The sequence below is a fragment of the Colletotrichum paranaense genome, assembly GCF_030867605.1.
Source record: "Colletotrichum paranaense strain IMI 384185 chromosome Unknown Scaffold_3.1, whole genome shotgun sequence".
Lineage (NCBI taxonomy): Eukaryota > Fungi > Ascomycota > Sordariomycetes > Glomerellales > Glomerellaceae > Colletotrichum > Colletotrichum paranaense.
Window position 1 is genome coordinate 2,595,561 of NW_026848961.1, and position 14,398 is coordinate 2,609,958.

Sequence of the window (14,398 nt, forward strand, 5' to 3'; positions counted from 1 at the left end):
GGCTGTGTTTTCCACCATTCATGGAGACAGGGGAATTATTCAGCTTTTGTAGAATCGTGAAGAAAAGTGTCCATTATTCAAGACGTGGTATCTGATCATAAGTCCAAACGCCGTCATCAAACCCAAAACAGAAGCCAACCTCCCCTTTAAACCCCTCATTTACAAAGTCTGCCAAAAGTAATTGGCATAAAAGAACTTTGAAAACTTCTTGTCCATATTGACAACATGCACATCCCCCTTGCGATCATTCCTCACAACCGCGCGTGTGAACTCGCCCGTGCCGCTACCGTCCTTCCCGTCGCGCTCAATCTCGATGCCCAGGCTGCGGTACACTTTGAGCCGCAGCAGCACCTCGTTGTCGACGGGGTCGCGGCGGCGCGCCTGGTCGTCGGCGGAGCCGTCGAGGCCCTGGATCTCGAGCTCCTGCAGGCGGGCGTTGAGGTCTGCGGCCTGTTGGGCGAGGCGCTCTGCTTCCATTTCCGCGTCGGATGCCGCCTTTGCGGTGCGGAATTTCGTGGTGTCGAGGCGGGCTATTTCGGAGGCGTGGGCGGTGGAGGAGTGGGCTGAGGTTAGTTCTGCGTGTTGGGATGTCATTGTGTTTAGTTGGCGGGAGAGCTCTGTGGGAATGTTAGTTTGGTTCGATAGTTCCATTCTTGCGATCTTGTTTGGAGGTGTTTGTGGTCTTTGGAGTAAGGAGTGGGTCGTGATTGTTGGGCGACAGGAGGCTGGCTTGTATTCTGGAGGAAACGGAAGACGGTGACCAGGACGTACTCTTGAGGGCATTCTCTGCCTCGCGGAGACGCAGCTCGCGGGCCTGTTGGAGGGTGGAGAGGGATTCATTGATGCGGGCGATGGCTTGCTTGTCTGGTTGGATGTTGAAGTTGTCGATTGTGTGCGAGATGAGCTGTTGGCGCGAAGGACATGTCTCCCGTTAGCGATTCGCTTCTCCGAGTAGAAAGTAGATGCCGTCAACGGTGCGGAATGACGGGGGAACGGAGGGGGAACCTTACCGTCGCGGGCTCCTCTGCTAAAAGCATCTTGGCTGATTCTTTTGTGTTGTCTCCGTGGAAGATTCTGTAAGCGGCTAGACGGAGGTGCGTATGCGCGGGGACGTAGAGTCGTGATGTCGCGTTGTTTTCGTGGGTGGTGTTTGGTGTCGTTAATTGATTGACTTGGGTCGATGGATGGATGCGACTAGAAATCGTGCAGGTGGGATAAGGCACGGCAGAACGAACCAGCCTAAACCCAATACAGAAATCCCCCAAACAAAAAACTGTCGCTGCCCGTCTGCCCCCAGCTTACCTTATCGCACGGCATCACCCGGACGACAATCAGTGATGACTAAGTTTCTTACAGAGAGTGACCCCTGTCACAGACTCAACAGCCCCACCTCAGCTCGTCTCCAACACTCGTCATCCGCCACACATGACGCCGCCGTCGCCGCCGCCGCCCCAGAGTAGCCCGCCCGGAAGAGTCCCCACGCATCTTCAAATGTCAGAGCTTCAGCCACTCTTCCCGATCCCGTTCTTCCCAGCTGTGTGTAGCCTGCTACCTTTTTCTCGATTTCTGCATTCAGCATCTTCCAACGCTTTGGCATCTTCAGCCCTGTCATACCTTGCAATTGTGACAGCTGCTTTCGAACTTTCACACGATCGAACAATTCATCCCACGACAACACTACAAAGTTGAGGACACTCATACGATCCATCAAAACAAAAGAAAATACCTTTACACACGACGTTCCCATAGCCACGAGTCAACTGCATCATCGCAGCCATGGTTGATCTACCTTGTAAGTCGCCCTCCCCACCCCTCCTCTTCTATACTGTGAACATGATGTCGCCGGGAAGTAATCCATGACTGATCATTTGCGCAGACGCCCTCGACGCGGAAACGTATGTCTTCTCATCTTCAAGGCCACCTCCCATCCCCGCGACACCCGCACATGCGAAATCATTGTGAACTAACAAGCCCTCCTCGCATCGCAGGCCCCTCAAGGCATCCGAGCTCCAGGTCCTCCGCGCCCAGTACGAAAAGGAAGGCGACATGGTCGGCGTCCAAACCAAGTTCAACTACGCATGGGTACGATAGCCTCCCCTTCTCTCTCCTCCCCATGTAGCCGATATCATACACCCCCCCCCCCCCAAATACCCATACCCCTAATTCATCTCCTTCTACCTTCCAACAATTGCTGACTCCTTCGCAAAAACAGGGCCTCGTAAAATCAGACTCCCGCAACGACCAACAACTAGGCGTCCGCCTCCTCTCCGAAATCTTCCGCGTCTCCCCCGAGCGCCGCCGCGAGTGCCTCTTCTACCTCGCGCTCGGCAACTACAAGCTCGGAAACTACGGCGAGGCCCGCCGCTACAACGATCTCCTCCTCGAGAAGGAGCCCGCCAACCTCCAGGCCTCCAACCTGCGCCAGCTCGTCGACGACAAGGTCGCCAAGGAAGGGCTCATGGGTGTCGCGATTATCAGTGGTGTTGCGGTCGCGGCGGGTGTGGTGGGTGCGTTTTTGGTGAGGAATGTTAAGAGGAGATAGGTGTGACGACCTGTGAGAGAGAGAGAGAGAGAGAGAGAGAGAGAGAGAGAGAGAGTGGGATGGACTATGAGGTGTCGATGTGAGGGGCGGGCACCTGAGATGAAGACGATGATGGAAAGGAGCGATTGCATTCGAAGTGGGGCGAGGGGGATGTAAAGGATGACACATGTGCGGGTATGGCTACGGCTGCATCGCGCACCGCTTGTGTCGAATCCTTTACTATCTCGTGCTTCTCCCTCCCAAGTATCTGGTAATGTGTATTTGTATGGAAGTAACGACGACGGCTATTTGTTTGACACCGGTGTACGGGGCGTATACACATCTCTATTCTACCTCACGAGCAATATACTTGCAACAGAAACGCACGCAATTCCTTCTGCATTGGAGTGACTGTTGGGGCGACCTCAATGGGATTGGGGTGAGATTGGGTTTTACGATACATCCTCTGGTGTGGTCACTTGAATCTATTTGGATCTCTTGACTTCGCTACTAGCCGCTCATTCCAGAACACATGCATTTCACATTGGGACGGATACTTCCTGTTATCATGCCGACTGCAGTACGAGATTTTATCCTGCCTAACCCTCGCCACCAAGAGGAGGATGCCTGTCTGTTTTCCTGTGACAAGGTCCCAAGTATGTACAGAAGACGCCCTGCGGGTCCTAAAAGTCTGATCCACGGCGGCGCGGACGAGCTCAAGAAAAGAAATAACGGTCTCAGTGACCAATGCTAAACGCCGTCGACCCTTGTCGTAATTCGTGATATGCCTACCGGCCGCGTTGGAGCCGCGTGGCTCGCTCAAATCTTTCATTGGCAAACCACCCAGATCCATTCCGTTCCATTAATCAATGCCACAAGCTCACTGTCTCCGTCTCTCACGCGGGTTGCTGTCCCCCGAACCCGATCCTCGAGAAAACTGGTTTCTCAGCCAATTAAGCGGGCCGTGATTGGACCCGGCATCCTGATTACTGTCCTGGTTGCTGTCTTGACCTCTGTCCCAATTTCCAGACGAAGGACTCCGCTGTCTAGCTCGAAACACATCGGACTGGTGTCGGCGGAGGCTCGGGGGCGAATGAGAGTCTCGTCTAGCGGATCGGAAGCTGGGCATTCGACTCGTTTCCTGGGGACGTTGCGGGTCACTACGGCCGGTGCTGGAAGCCCCGTCGCGTCCATAGGCTTCATCGACAAATGACGACTGGGGTCTCGTGGAGTCGGCAGGAACCGGGGGGGTCGTGTCCATGTAGCTCGATCGAGGGGGAATCCCTCTCATCGAGTTTGCCCAGTGTCCCGGATCATTACCAGGCCAGAATGAGTCTTGGTGGCTCTCTGAAGAGCCAGACGCTGCTGCTCCAGGGTGGGTTTGCGAAGGGTTGTTGTTGTTTCCGCCGTTGTTTGAACCGCTCGCATTGGAATTGTTGTTATTATTGTTGTCATTGATGCTGCTGCTGCCGCTGGGCTCTTCAATCGGCGTACGGCATATGGGGCAAGTATTGTGCTCCTTCAACCACATGACGACGCACTGGTCGTGGAACCAATGCTTACAGGGCAGCACTGTGGCATCGTCCCCCTCCTTGAAGTCGTCAATGCAGATTGTGCACTCGGTCTTGCCGTCGGGGCCAAGCATCTCCTTGTCGACCTTTTTGCGCTTCAGCTTGCTGAGCGCATCTTCAGTCGCCGGGGGTGCCGCGTTCGATGCCGGGTTCTGCTCCATCAACTGAGAGATGATCCGGTCTAGGGCCTCCTGAGTGTACACAGCATCGCCGTGCGAGGCATTGGCTGGGTTGAGCATGTTGAGAATCTCATGGAGAAGTGTGGGTGCTTGATTAGGCGCCCGCTGTCCATGGCCTGGACCCATTCCGGCCGGTTGAGGGGGTCCTGCTCCAGCTAAGACGCTGCTGAAGATACTAGGAAGTTGGTCAGCATTCGTTCTAATGGAAACGACTGTGATTCGAGGTCCAGGCGGTGGCTGGCCACGAGGTTCAAGGCTGACGTACGACTGGAAGGGGTCACCTCCAGTTCCAGCAGGCGAGTTGGCTCCTCCTTGGTGAACATGGATGGGTCCAGTGGCGATCGTGAAGCTCGTGGTGCCTCCGGGACCTGTTCTCTGGAATGTGCGAACATTGCCCTGACCGCCAAAAATGTTTCCACCAGCGCCAAAGCCAGGAGGGCGAGTCTCGTCGGGAGGTCGCGGTGGCATGCCCATGCCGAAATCATTCACCATATCAATAAAGCGTCGAATAATCTGGTCGCCATCGTTCACGTCGGGGGGCTGGCGGGTGTTTGGGTTTGGGCTCTGTCCCGGGCGCTGGGAATTGTCCCAGATGGCTCGGTGTACGACGAACCCGCCTGGGCCGCGGTGCAGATGCTCCTCTATATCGGCCTCTTCAGGATCCGAATCGTCGTCGTAGATGTGACGTCTGAGTCTCGGGGAATCGTGAAGAGGAGGCCCGTCCTCGATCTCTCTAGGGTCGTTCTCGGGAGAAACCTAGGTGTATGTCAGCAAATGTGGCAGGAGGGGGGCAGTGGATATATATCTTACAATCTCTGTAATCTCGCTTTCGCAGCGAGGGCACTGCAGACCATGCTCGTCTTGCCACCACTCATGGGAGCAGGCGTGACAGTAAACCACCTCTCGGCCATCCGTGGCAACCAAGTGCCCGCCTCTTGAGGCGTGTGAGTCCATCTCGGCCTGGTTGCTATTGTAGGCGGCGAGGGCTGTTAGACCAAGGCCTACAGCGAGGCCGGCGGCGCGAAGAGCTCGGAACGCCAGACTGGATGATTTATGGAGTCGTTTGTTGGTGGCAGAAGCTTGGGTATGGGCAAGAGTTGCGCTGTTGTCGGGTGACTGGCGCTGAAGCTCTTGTGCAGCTTCGACTGCTTGTTGATAATAGCCAAAGGTGTGGATCAGAGTGGAAAGGAAGGCTGTCGAGGAATGGCCAAAGTTGGGGCAGGCGCAATGCAAAGTTGGTATTGGTGTACGCAGTAGAGAGCAGAACGTCAGCCGAAGCGATGTTGGGGTCGTTATCGGTGGAGAACGGAAGGTGCGGTAGGACAGCGTTGTAATCTTAGGTCGGCAGGTACCTGGCAAGTGAGAGCAGTGTGGAGAGTGGAAAGCCTAGAGTGCACAAGGTCAGTAACTCAGCCTGCTTGAATTTTACGGAAACCCCAAAAGGCATATGACCAGTGAAGAGTAGATGTGAGAGGTGTGTGCTATGAGTTGTGTCTTTGGCATGTAATTCGGGTCTGTGACCGGCTGCTGCTTTGGGGGTGGTGGGTGATGGAGCTGGAAAATGGAACCAGAAAGACGTACCTGAGCTAAGCCGAATAATGGAGCATGCGCATATCTCCAATAGTAAGGTCACAAAAGTGAACGGGAAAGGACCGATCGCCACTGCTGCGGAGTAAGGTGCGAGGAAGAAAAGGAAAAAGGCAAAAGGAAAGGTGGTGGAGGAGAGGTGTGAGGGTGTTGGGTGAGGTTGTTGGGATCACAAAAAGAGAGGCCCGCGGCACTACTCAAGCTCGGGATGATGCAGTGGACAGTGAGTGGACTGGAGAAAGAAAGAGTGCAAGCGCACCCGTCACGTCAGTTAGCGCTGCGCTGCTAGGCTGGGGGAGGTACCTCTTCACCGGAAGACGTGACGTGATGATTGTAGTGGGGGTTATTTCCCGGCTTAGTAATCTTGCATTGTCCGGAACACCGCCACGAGCCACAACGGCATTGATCAGTGTCTCCACATTTAAGCACCTCTCACCTTCTACCGGCTTCGGTGTGGCAGTGCGTCTTTTACCACCCGTCACATTGCATCACCACCTCGCACCAAGTCTTCCGACATTCCCCAAGCAGGTATGACCCCCCGCTATAGGTGGATATCATACTCTAAACACTTACACCACATACCTAATGGACACTGTTCCAGCTGAAAGAGTGTGGCTTGGAAGGACTGTCAATAACCGTTCAGTGCCTCGGGATCAACCCGAGCCGAATTGTGTATACTTGATGCTCACGCTCAGGATGTCTTTATTCAACTGTAGTAACCCCTGCTGGTAAGAAGATGCTTTGCAATGGTATCAACTCAGGAGCCCTCATCCATATAGCTTCTCAGTCTCGCTTGTGCAAGAGCGTCTTCCATCGCCCACTCATCCTCAGCTCCCCCATCCCAATTCCAAGTCGGCGCCCTTTTTGCCCCCACCGGACTCATTTCCTTCATCAGCTTGACAACCTCGTGGTGCTTTCGACTCGTGGCCAGGCGTCGACTAGTCTGCCCACTCGTATCCCGAGAATCCGGATCTGCCCCGGCCCTGAGCAGCAACATGGCCGCCTCGACATTATCCCGCCAGAGCGCCACAAACAACGGGGGCGACGAGAACCGTCCGCCTCTCTTATTGACGTCGACCTTGTACTCAGGTCTCAGTATCAACTGCAGGACGGACGTCATGTTGAACGACGCGGCGTAGTAGAGCGGTTCCGTGTGCCGGATGACGTCCAGGTCCGCCGAGCGCAGGACGAATTGCACCCACGCCTCAAATGCCCCGCCGTGCGAGAGCTTCTTGGTGTCGAAGAAGCCGAGGATGAGCTTCTCGTCTTCGTCTGAGAGGGGGAAACGCTCAGAGTGGATGGGCCACATGTTTGTAGCGTAGTTGAGCAACGGGTAGGCTGCAAACCTGGCTTTCACGTGCCGGAGCTTGTCCAAGGGGCCTGTGGTGAAGGGCTCGAGTCTGAGGTAGGCGAGGCACTTGCGCATGATCCTTTGGTGGCAGACAGCTGCGTCCAGAGCGTATTCCGAGGCAGGGGAAGTCCGTATCCATTCTGATTGTAGAAATGTGCGGATGGAGTCGTGGGCGAGGGTGACATGGTGGTCGCTTACGTGGGCTAGATCCTGGCAGATCTCGATAATGGCGGAGGGGTCGGTGAGTCGGTCGTCATCGTCAATGCTGACTTCGTCGCCTTCGAGGACGATAGCTTCGGCGAGCTCGTTGAGATGCAGCGGTCGGAGGGAGAAGCAGAGCCAGGCAAGAGCCTCGCGGGCCATGGCCCGGTCTTGTTGGGGTATACGGGTGAGGATACCGGCGTAAAACCCGTTGAGTGTAGACGGGATATCGACCAGAGCACGTCGTACGTCTCTTCCAGTGCGGAGGGTGCTGAGTCTATCCATGCACAATTTGGCCCATCGAAATCTGCAGCATTGTAAGTCTTGACCGCAACAGAGTCGAACCAGAACACTCACGTCCCATCCGCTTCTGATGTGACCTTGTCTTTGATCTCGGTCCGTATTTTCGCACTCAAGGACTGGAAACTGTGTTCGCTTGAGAGCCTTTTCTCCACATACACCTCGATATCACAATCTATAGACTGTGTGCTCATGTGTCGGACGTATATGCTGGGTTCAAGCTGCGCCGGCTCGCGCGTACAAGTAACCAAAACCCGTAGGTTAGAGTGCTTCGAGCAGAGGTGCAAGAGGGCTTCGACAATGACAGGTTCTTGGCTCGTCTCGTTGAGAGCGTCAATCATGAGATAAAAAGCATCAAATAATCCCAGAGCTTCGCCCATTACGCCGTAGATCTGTTCGACGGTCAGGTTGTTCTGCGGGATCAGGTTGTTCCCCGACTTTCTCAGCGGCCGGACGTGGTCAAGGATGCTGGGGTTTGTCGCTCCTATCTGAGCCAGGATGGAGCCAAAGACGTTCGGGACGGCTTGGGATGCCGCATCGTCTAGGGAGCAGCAATGGAAACCGACACCTATGTTGCCGTTCTCTTCCGAGGCCTCATCGATAGGGTGTGCTCTGAGGTTCTCAACGAGTTGCGAGCTTGTATCAGTCAGCACGGCATGGACAACGAGAGAGAGTCTTATGTATGCTTACAAAAGCACCGTCTTGCCGGATCCTGCTGTTTGTTGTGTCAATGGGATGCTGCGCGGACTACAAATATGGGCGACATGACTTACACCTTCCTGTGATCCAGAATACTGGCCGATCAGTGGAAGTGCTCCTTTGCCATTCCAGGAACGTCTTATCGACTATCCATCTGCCAGTACCCGGTGCGCGATCATGCCTAGAACTGACAAGCTTGTCCTCACTATCGACAGGCGAAAGCCATTTTAGCAAATCAGCCGTCTCCTCCAGCATCCGATCCGTCTTGCGCGCAATAATATCCTCATGCACGAGCGCCGTCAGCTTCTGCATTTCTGACAACACAGATGCCGTAGTATCGAGTGAATCTCGCATCAGTACCATGATGAACCAGGTCTTGGCTCTCTCGACAGTAGCAAAATATGTCTCAACATCACCCTGCCGAAAAGGCCAGGCCAGACTCTGGGCAGCGCGGCCCAAGGACGACGTCTTTGGTGTGCCGAGCTTCTTTCGTATGGCGTCGAGGGTCTCCTGAGTCATCTTGAGCATGGCGCGGGCCTGCTCCTGAAGCGGGTTATCCATGCTGCGCTCGTTTTGTGTGTGGAAGTGGTCCATTGCGCCTTTGAGGGCGAGGAGCTCCTGAGTGAGCTTGCGGATGTCATCTTTGGCGGATTTGACAGCCGAGATGTATTTGCAGAGGCGCTCGACTACTTCAGTAATGCAGAGGGCGACCTCTATTACGGTTAGGGCTTCGGCCATTGGGTTGCCGCATTTAGCACTTTGATGTAGGCTGCGACTCAGAGGTATCGTGTTCGCGGGTAGTGGCCATAGCTCCAGGCCAAGGTTTTTCGAGTTTCTGTGGGCAAAGAACCGCCAATCTGTGACAACTTGTGGCAGACGATGGTGGCGTCTAGGCTTTTTCTCGACAATGGAGCTCAAAAATAATAGTAAGGCTGGAGAGCCTGATAGTCCAGGGTCGATCGACAGACGTCAGAACCGGAAGCCAGACGGGTATTCGATCAAAGCATCGGGAGTCCAAAGTAACGGGAGTTGTTCAACATTCGAGGGCCGTTCCGCGGCCGGGGAAGCCCCGCGCGCACGGATCAAAGTGAAGGTGGGGGATGAGGGTTGGTGGGGGTTGTGGCACGTGCACGAGCTTAGCGAGACCTTAAAATGTCTTGCGCTAGCGGATCTCTGCAGGGACTGGCGTGAAGAGCATCATGTCTCTCTGCTGTTTCATTGAGAATGGTATCATCAAGCAGCCTGCCATGAATATGTCCGAGTCTGCTGTAACTGCCGAGATTTTCCTAACTTCAATGATCTATTTATCATGAGTACTCATCTTCGAGATATGAGTTGCTTAAAACATACTCAAGTAAGGATAGAATACTGCGTGAATGATAGTAAGGAGTCCTTGACACTTCCAGGTGGACGTTTCGACACCTTAACATGTCTTTGTTCCCAAGCTCATGTAAACAAATACCGGTGACTGGAAAGTCATTTGCATCTTACAACACGTCTAGATCCGTCTACAGCTTAGACTCCTAGTAGTGTTGCTGCTGCGGATATACTACGAATACAGACTGCGATGTACAGTGGAAACCCCACTACGCCAGCCGCATTACAGGATAACTAGGGTATCCCTTTCTTCCCGGCTCGCCTCCCAATTCGTGGAGCTGCGGGCCGCGGAGGTATTCAAGTCGTCCCAGCCGTCAGGACTCTGAAGGTGAATTGTCAGCAAAACTCTTTTCCAAGTTTTTCTTCAATTGCTCATTTTCTGCGACCAGCTTGCAGTCACGGACACGCGGGAGAGACTCATCAGCCGGCCCCTGTTGAGACTACCTTACCTTGTCTAGCAGTGCAGTGCCACAGTATGACGGAAAGGCAGGCAAGCATTTTCTTTCCTTCAACAACCTTATACTCCGCCGGCGACCTCACGCAGCAACCCGGCATCTGATTCCACATTGCGCCGGAACAAACGTGCCTAGGCCCGGATCTACCTCTCCACTACCGCAATCGCCTGTTGGCCTGCCGCAACCCAAGTTGATCCCAGCCTCTGTGCATTCCGGCCATAGGTAGTCGTCAAGTCAAACATTTTGGATTTCTCATCACACTTTCCAGAGTCCCCGAACAGCAATAGAAGCCGCAGTGCTTCTCCCACCGGCGCCGGCGCGAACTTTACTTATCCGCTTCGGCCCCCTTTCGAGCCGTCCAATTGCCCCTCCCGCCTTCTCAGCGTTTCCTTAACGCATTGCGGCTTTTAAGCAACACCTCACCTCACGCATAAGTTGCCTCAACCCGAGCATTTTCTGGTACGTAATATGCAAGTAGCCAATTCACATATGCAATATTGTCGTTAGTCCCCCGAACTGCCCGTGGCTGAGATGCGCCAGCGTCACCTTTGCTCCAAGACATGTGCTGCTTTCTCGCCCAACCGTTATTCTCAGTCATCCTTTCAGTGAGAAATCTCACGTTCTGATGACCGTGTACCAGACACCTCATAAGCGCCCCTATAATAACCAACCCAAGGCTGACTCGAGGCTGCAATATCGTCCAAAGAGCACAGCTGCTTCAAAACCGATGAGATAGCGGCAGCCCACCAGTCTTTAAGTATTATATCGTCATCAAAGGCCAAGCCTCGATAATCGACTCCCTTGGCTCGTTATCAGGCGTCGCGCCAACTCGCACGCTCTGCACGCCCAATAGCCTGCCGCTTCTTTATCTCAACGACAGGGTACCTTCAACATCGACGGAGAGGTGAGACGCCCGCAGCCCGCGAACCACCCCTCCACACCCCTCTCTCTCTCTCCACGGTTCTCGCTCCCGTCCCTGCGGTACCCCCTCTATCGGCATCGGGTATCGCTGTCTTGCAGCTCTTGATTCTTATTGCTCCGGTGGGGGCCCTGGGCTGTCACTTCAGCTTGCTGCCGCCCGTCGCATCCACCCCGTCTCCCGGGGACTTGCTGTCCCCATCTGATTTCCACATCTCCGCGCACCGCATCAAAGTTGGACTCAGCATCTCCGGTCGCTCACCTCACCACTTCCGGTGCGTCAACGTCATCTCATTAGTTCGGAACTCGGCAGCCAGAGACGTGTCTTGGAAAGAAAGATGGACGATCAAGATCTCCTTTTGTCGTCTACATCCGGCAGCTCCCTGACCAATCCCCCGGAACAGCCTTCTTCATCATCGTCGTCCGCACCACAACCACCACCGGCGGCCAAGAAGAAGTCGTCGCGCAGAGGAGCCGACTCGGCGTCACAGAAGCGGCGCTGCGTGAGCACAGCATGTATCGCCTGCCGCCGGAGGAAATCGAAATGCGACGGAGCCGTGCCCAGCTGCGCTGCGTGCGCCAGCGTTTACGGCACCGAGTGCGTCTATGACCCAAACTCGGACCACCGCCGCAAGGGCGTCTACAAGGAAAAGGTCGATAGCATGAAGGCGCGCAACTCGACACTGCAGATTCTCATCGAGGCCATTCTCAACGCAAACGAGGATGAGGTCCCCGACATTGTGAAGAGGATCAGGACCTGCGACAGCCTTGACACTGTCGCTGAGCAGATCTTGAAACATGAGACTATGCTCCAGGAAGCCGAGGATAACGACAATGGAGACGACGGTTACACGATCGACATGCCCATCGAGGGTGAGAGGGAACTCGCTCGCAAGATGGGCGAACTGCGCCTCGAGAACGGCTCAGTACGCTTCATCGGAGGCACATCACATCTCATCTACCTCGGCGACTCAGGCGACGCCAACACAAACGAGCCCGAATCCGACGCGAATCTCACCAATGAGGATCCCGTCACCAGCTGGACGAGAGTTACGCAAGATAAGGAACTCATCGCCCACCTCATGAACATGTACTTCAACTGGCACTACACATACTTCACGACACTATCAAAAACACTATTCTATCGTGACTTCTTCAAGGGGAAGCACGGTCTCAACTACAAAGGCACCATCTACTGCTCACCACTCCTAGTCAACGCCATGCTATCCCTCGGATGCCACTTCACCAGTGTGCCGGGAGCGTACGGGACGCCGGGGGACAGTCGTACAAAGGGCGACCATTTCTTTGCCGAGGCGAAGCGTCTGATTGTCGAGAATGACGAGTACGAACGGCCCAAGCTCACGACCGTCCAGGCTCTGGCGCTCATGTCCGTCCGGGAGGCCGGCTGCGGGCGGGAAGCAAAGGGTTGGGTGTACTCGGGCATGGCTTTCCGCATGGCCCAGGATATTGGCCTCAATTTTGACGACGGCGGCATGTCCAATGACAAGGAGAATCTCGGCGAGCACGCCGTCGACGCAAGGCGAATGACGTTTTGGGGGTGCTTCCTCTTCGATAAGGCGTGGTCGAACTATCTGGGTCGCCTGCCGCAGATACCCAAGAACTCGTACAACGTGCCCAAGTACGACGTCTTTCCCTCTGAGGATGCGGAACTGTGGGCGCCTTATACGGATACGGGGTTCGATCAGACGTGCAGTCAGCCGTCGAGGACGCGAGCCGTGGGGTTACAACTCTCGAAGCTTTGTGAGATAAGCAGCGATTTACTATTATTCTTTTATCATCCAAATCACATTGGCCGCTCGAGTGGGAAATCGGTGGAACTCAAGAAGCTGAGCGAGCTTCACCGGAGGCTGGAGGACTGGCGAAAGGAACTACCAAACGAACTGGAACCAAAGGAAGGACAACTCCCTAACGTAATCCTCGTACAGTAAGCCCACCACCACACCCTTCAACAAACTCACGATACTAACATCATCCCAGCATGTTCTTCCACCTCCAATACATCCACCTCTTCCGCCCTTTCCTGAAATACACACCCGCAGCCTCACCCCTCCCATCTCACGTCTCCCCACGCCGCATCTGCACAGCCAACGCCGGCGCAATCTCCAAACTCATGCGCCTCTACAAGAAAAATTGGAACCTCCGGCAAATCTGCAACATCGCCGTCTACATGGTCCACAGCGCCTGCACCATCCACATGCTCAACCTCCCCGAGAAGACAGCCAAGCGCGACATCATCCACGGCGTGAAGCACCTCGAGGAAATCGCCGAAGACTGGCTCTGCGCGCGCCGCACGCTAAGCATCATCAGCGTGCTGGCACGGAAGTGGAACGTCGAGTTGCCCGAGGAGGCGGAGACGGTGCTGAGGAGGACGGACGAGACGTATGGCACGTTTAGTACCTCGGACGTGCCGTCGCCGAGGTCGAATCTCACTGTTGCGTCGTCGCCTTCGCCGACGCAGGGTCCCGTTTCGCCGGTGATGGGGAAGCCGGATCAGTATAGCCCGCTTAACCAGTTTGCGCAACCGCAGACTGGCGAGCAGGATGTGGCGCCCAGTCCGACGGATCTGCTCATGGCGAGCGCGTCTCTTGCGCAAATCAGTGGCGCGAGACCACCCTCTCATCAATCTCACAACGGGTTGGGAATGGGTCCAAATTCCCTCGGCGGCTGGTCCCAACCCGGACTCACCCAGTCAATACCAACATATCAACAGCAACAACGTTTCACACCAATGAACAACAACCTCGCGCCATCACAGACCTCCCGCGCCGGACCTACCAGCGCGCGCCAGCAGCAACTATCCCCCGGCCAGGTCTTCCAAGGCCTAGACCAGGACTGGTTCCTCAACGACGGCGCAAAGTGGCACCAGAACTTTGAAGCGTGGAATATGGCCACGTCTCAGCCCGGCGGCGGAGGCGGAGGCGGGATGCCGGCGAGCGATCAGATGTTTATGTTTTCGAGCGGGAGTGGGGGTATGCAGCCGCCGCCGCAACCGCAGCCGCAACCGCCGAGGCAGTCATCTGAGGATACGGCGAGTCCTAATTTTGAGGGGTTGAGTTCGTTGGATACCCATGGGTGGTTGCCGGGACTGGATTAGGACTTAGGCTTCCACTGTAATCTACCTTCCCAGCGACAGAGTTCATGTGTGGTCACATGGATTGAGAATAATGAATGAATGTAAAACCAACGCTGCGTCCTCCATCTTATTTTTGTGCCACGAT

General features: G+C 55.1%; 5 protein-coding genes across 5 annotated transcripts; 2 read left to right on the plus strand and 3 right to left on the minus strand.

Moving 5' to 3' along the window:
* Window positions 1-159: 159 nt before the first annotated feature.
* Window positions 160-1,037, minus strand: CPAR01_04445 (uncharacterized protein; the record flags this gene model as incomplete). The annotated part of the gene is made up of 3 exons (XM_060488726.1): window positions 160-617; window positions 772-904; window positions 1,011-1,037. 3 exons carry the CDS (start codon window positions 1,035-1,037, stop codon window positions 160-162), a joined length of 618 nt encoding a protein of 205 aa, XP_060352932.1.
* Window positions 1,038-1,856: 819 nt separating this feature from the next.
* CPAR01_04446 (mitochondria fission 1 protein) lies at window positions 1,857-2,542 on the plus strand (the record flags this gene model as incomplete). Its single annotated transcript, XM_060488727.1, has 3 exons — window positions 1,857-1,895; window positions 1,972-2,082; window positions 2,213-2,542. The coding sequence occupies 3 exons, from the start codon at window positions 1,857-1,859 to the stop codon at window positions 2,540-2,542; spliced, it is 480 nt and encodes a 159-aa protein (XP_060352933.1).
* Window positions 2,543-2,996: 454 nt separating this feature from the next.
* On the minus strand, window positions 2,997-5,225 carry CPAR01_04447 (uncharacterized protein; the record flags this gene model as incomplete). Its single annotated transcript, XM_060488728.1, has 3 exons — window positions 2,997-3,160; window positions 3,422-5,027; window positions 5,082-5,225. 3 exons carry the CDS (start codon window positions 5,223-5,225, stop codon window positions 2,997-2,999), a joined length of 1,914 nt encoding a protein of 637 aa, XP_060352934.1.
* A 1,390-nt stretch (window positions 5,226-6,615) lies between these two features.
* On the minus strand, window positions 6,616-9,147 carry CPAR01_04448 (ankyrin repeat protein; the record flags this gene model as incomplete). Its single annotated transcript, XM_060488729.1, has 4 exons — window positions 6,616-7,717; window positions 7,768-8,346; window positions 8,401-8,425; window positions 8,484-9,147. 4 exons carry the CDS (start codon window positions 9,145-9,147, stop codon window positions 6,616-6,618), a joined length of 2,370 nt encoding a protein of 789 aa, XP_060352935.1.
* A 2,350-nt stretch (window positions 9,148-11,497) lies between these two features.
* On the plus strand, window positions 11,498-14,274 carry CPAR01_04449 (fungal specific transcription factor; the record flags this gene model as incomplete). The annotated part of the gene is made up of 2 exons (XM_060488730.1): window positions 11,498-13,104; window positions 13,158-14,274. The coding sequence occupies 2 exons, from the start codon at window positions 11,498-11,500 to the stop codon at window positions 14,272-14,274; spliced, it is 2,724 nt and encodes a 907-aa protein (XP_060352936.1).
* Window positions 14,275-14,398: the final 124 nt, after the last annotated feature.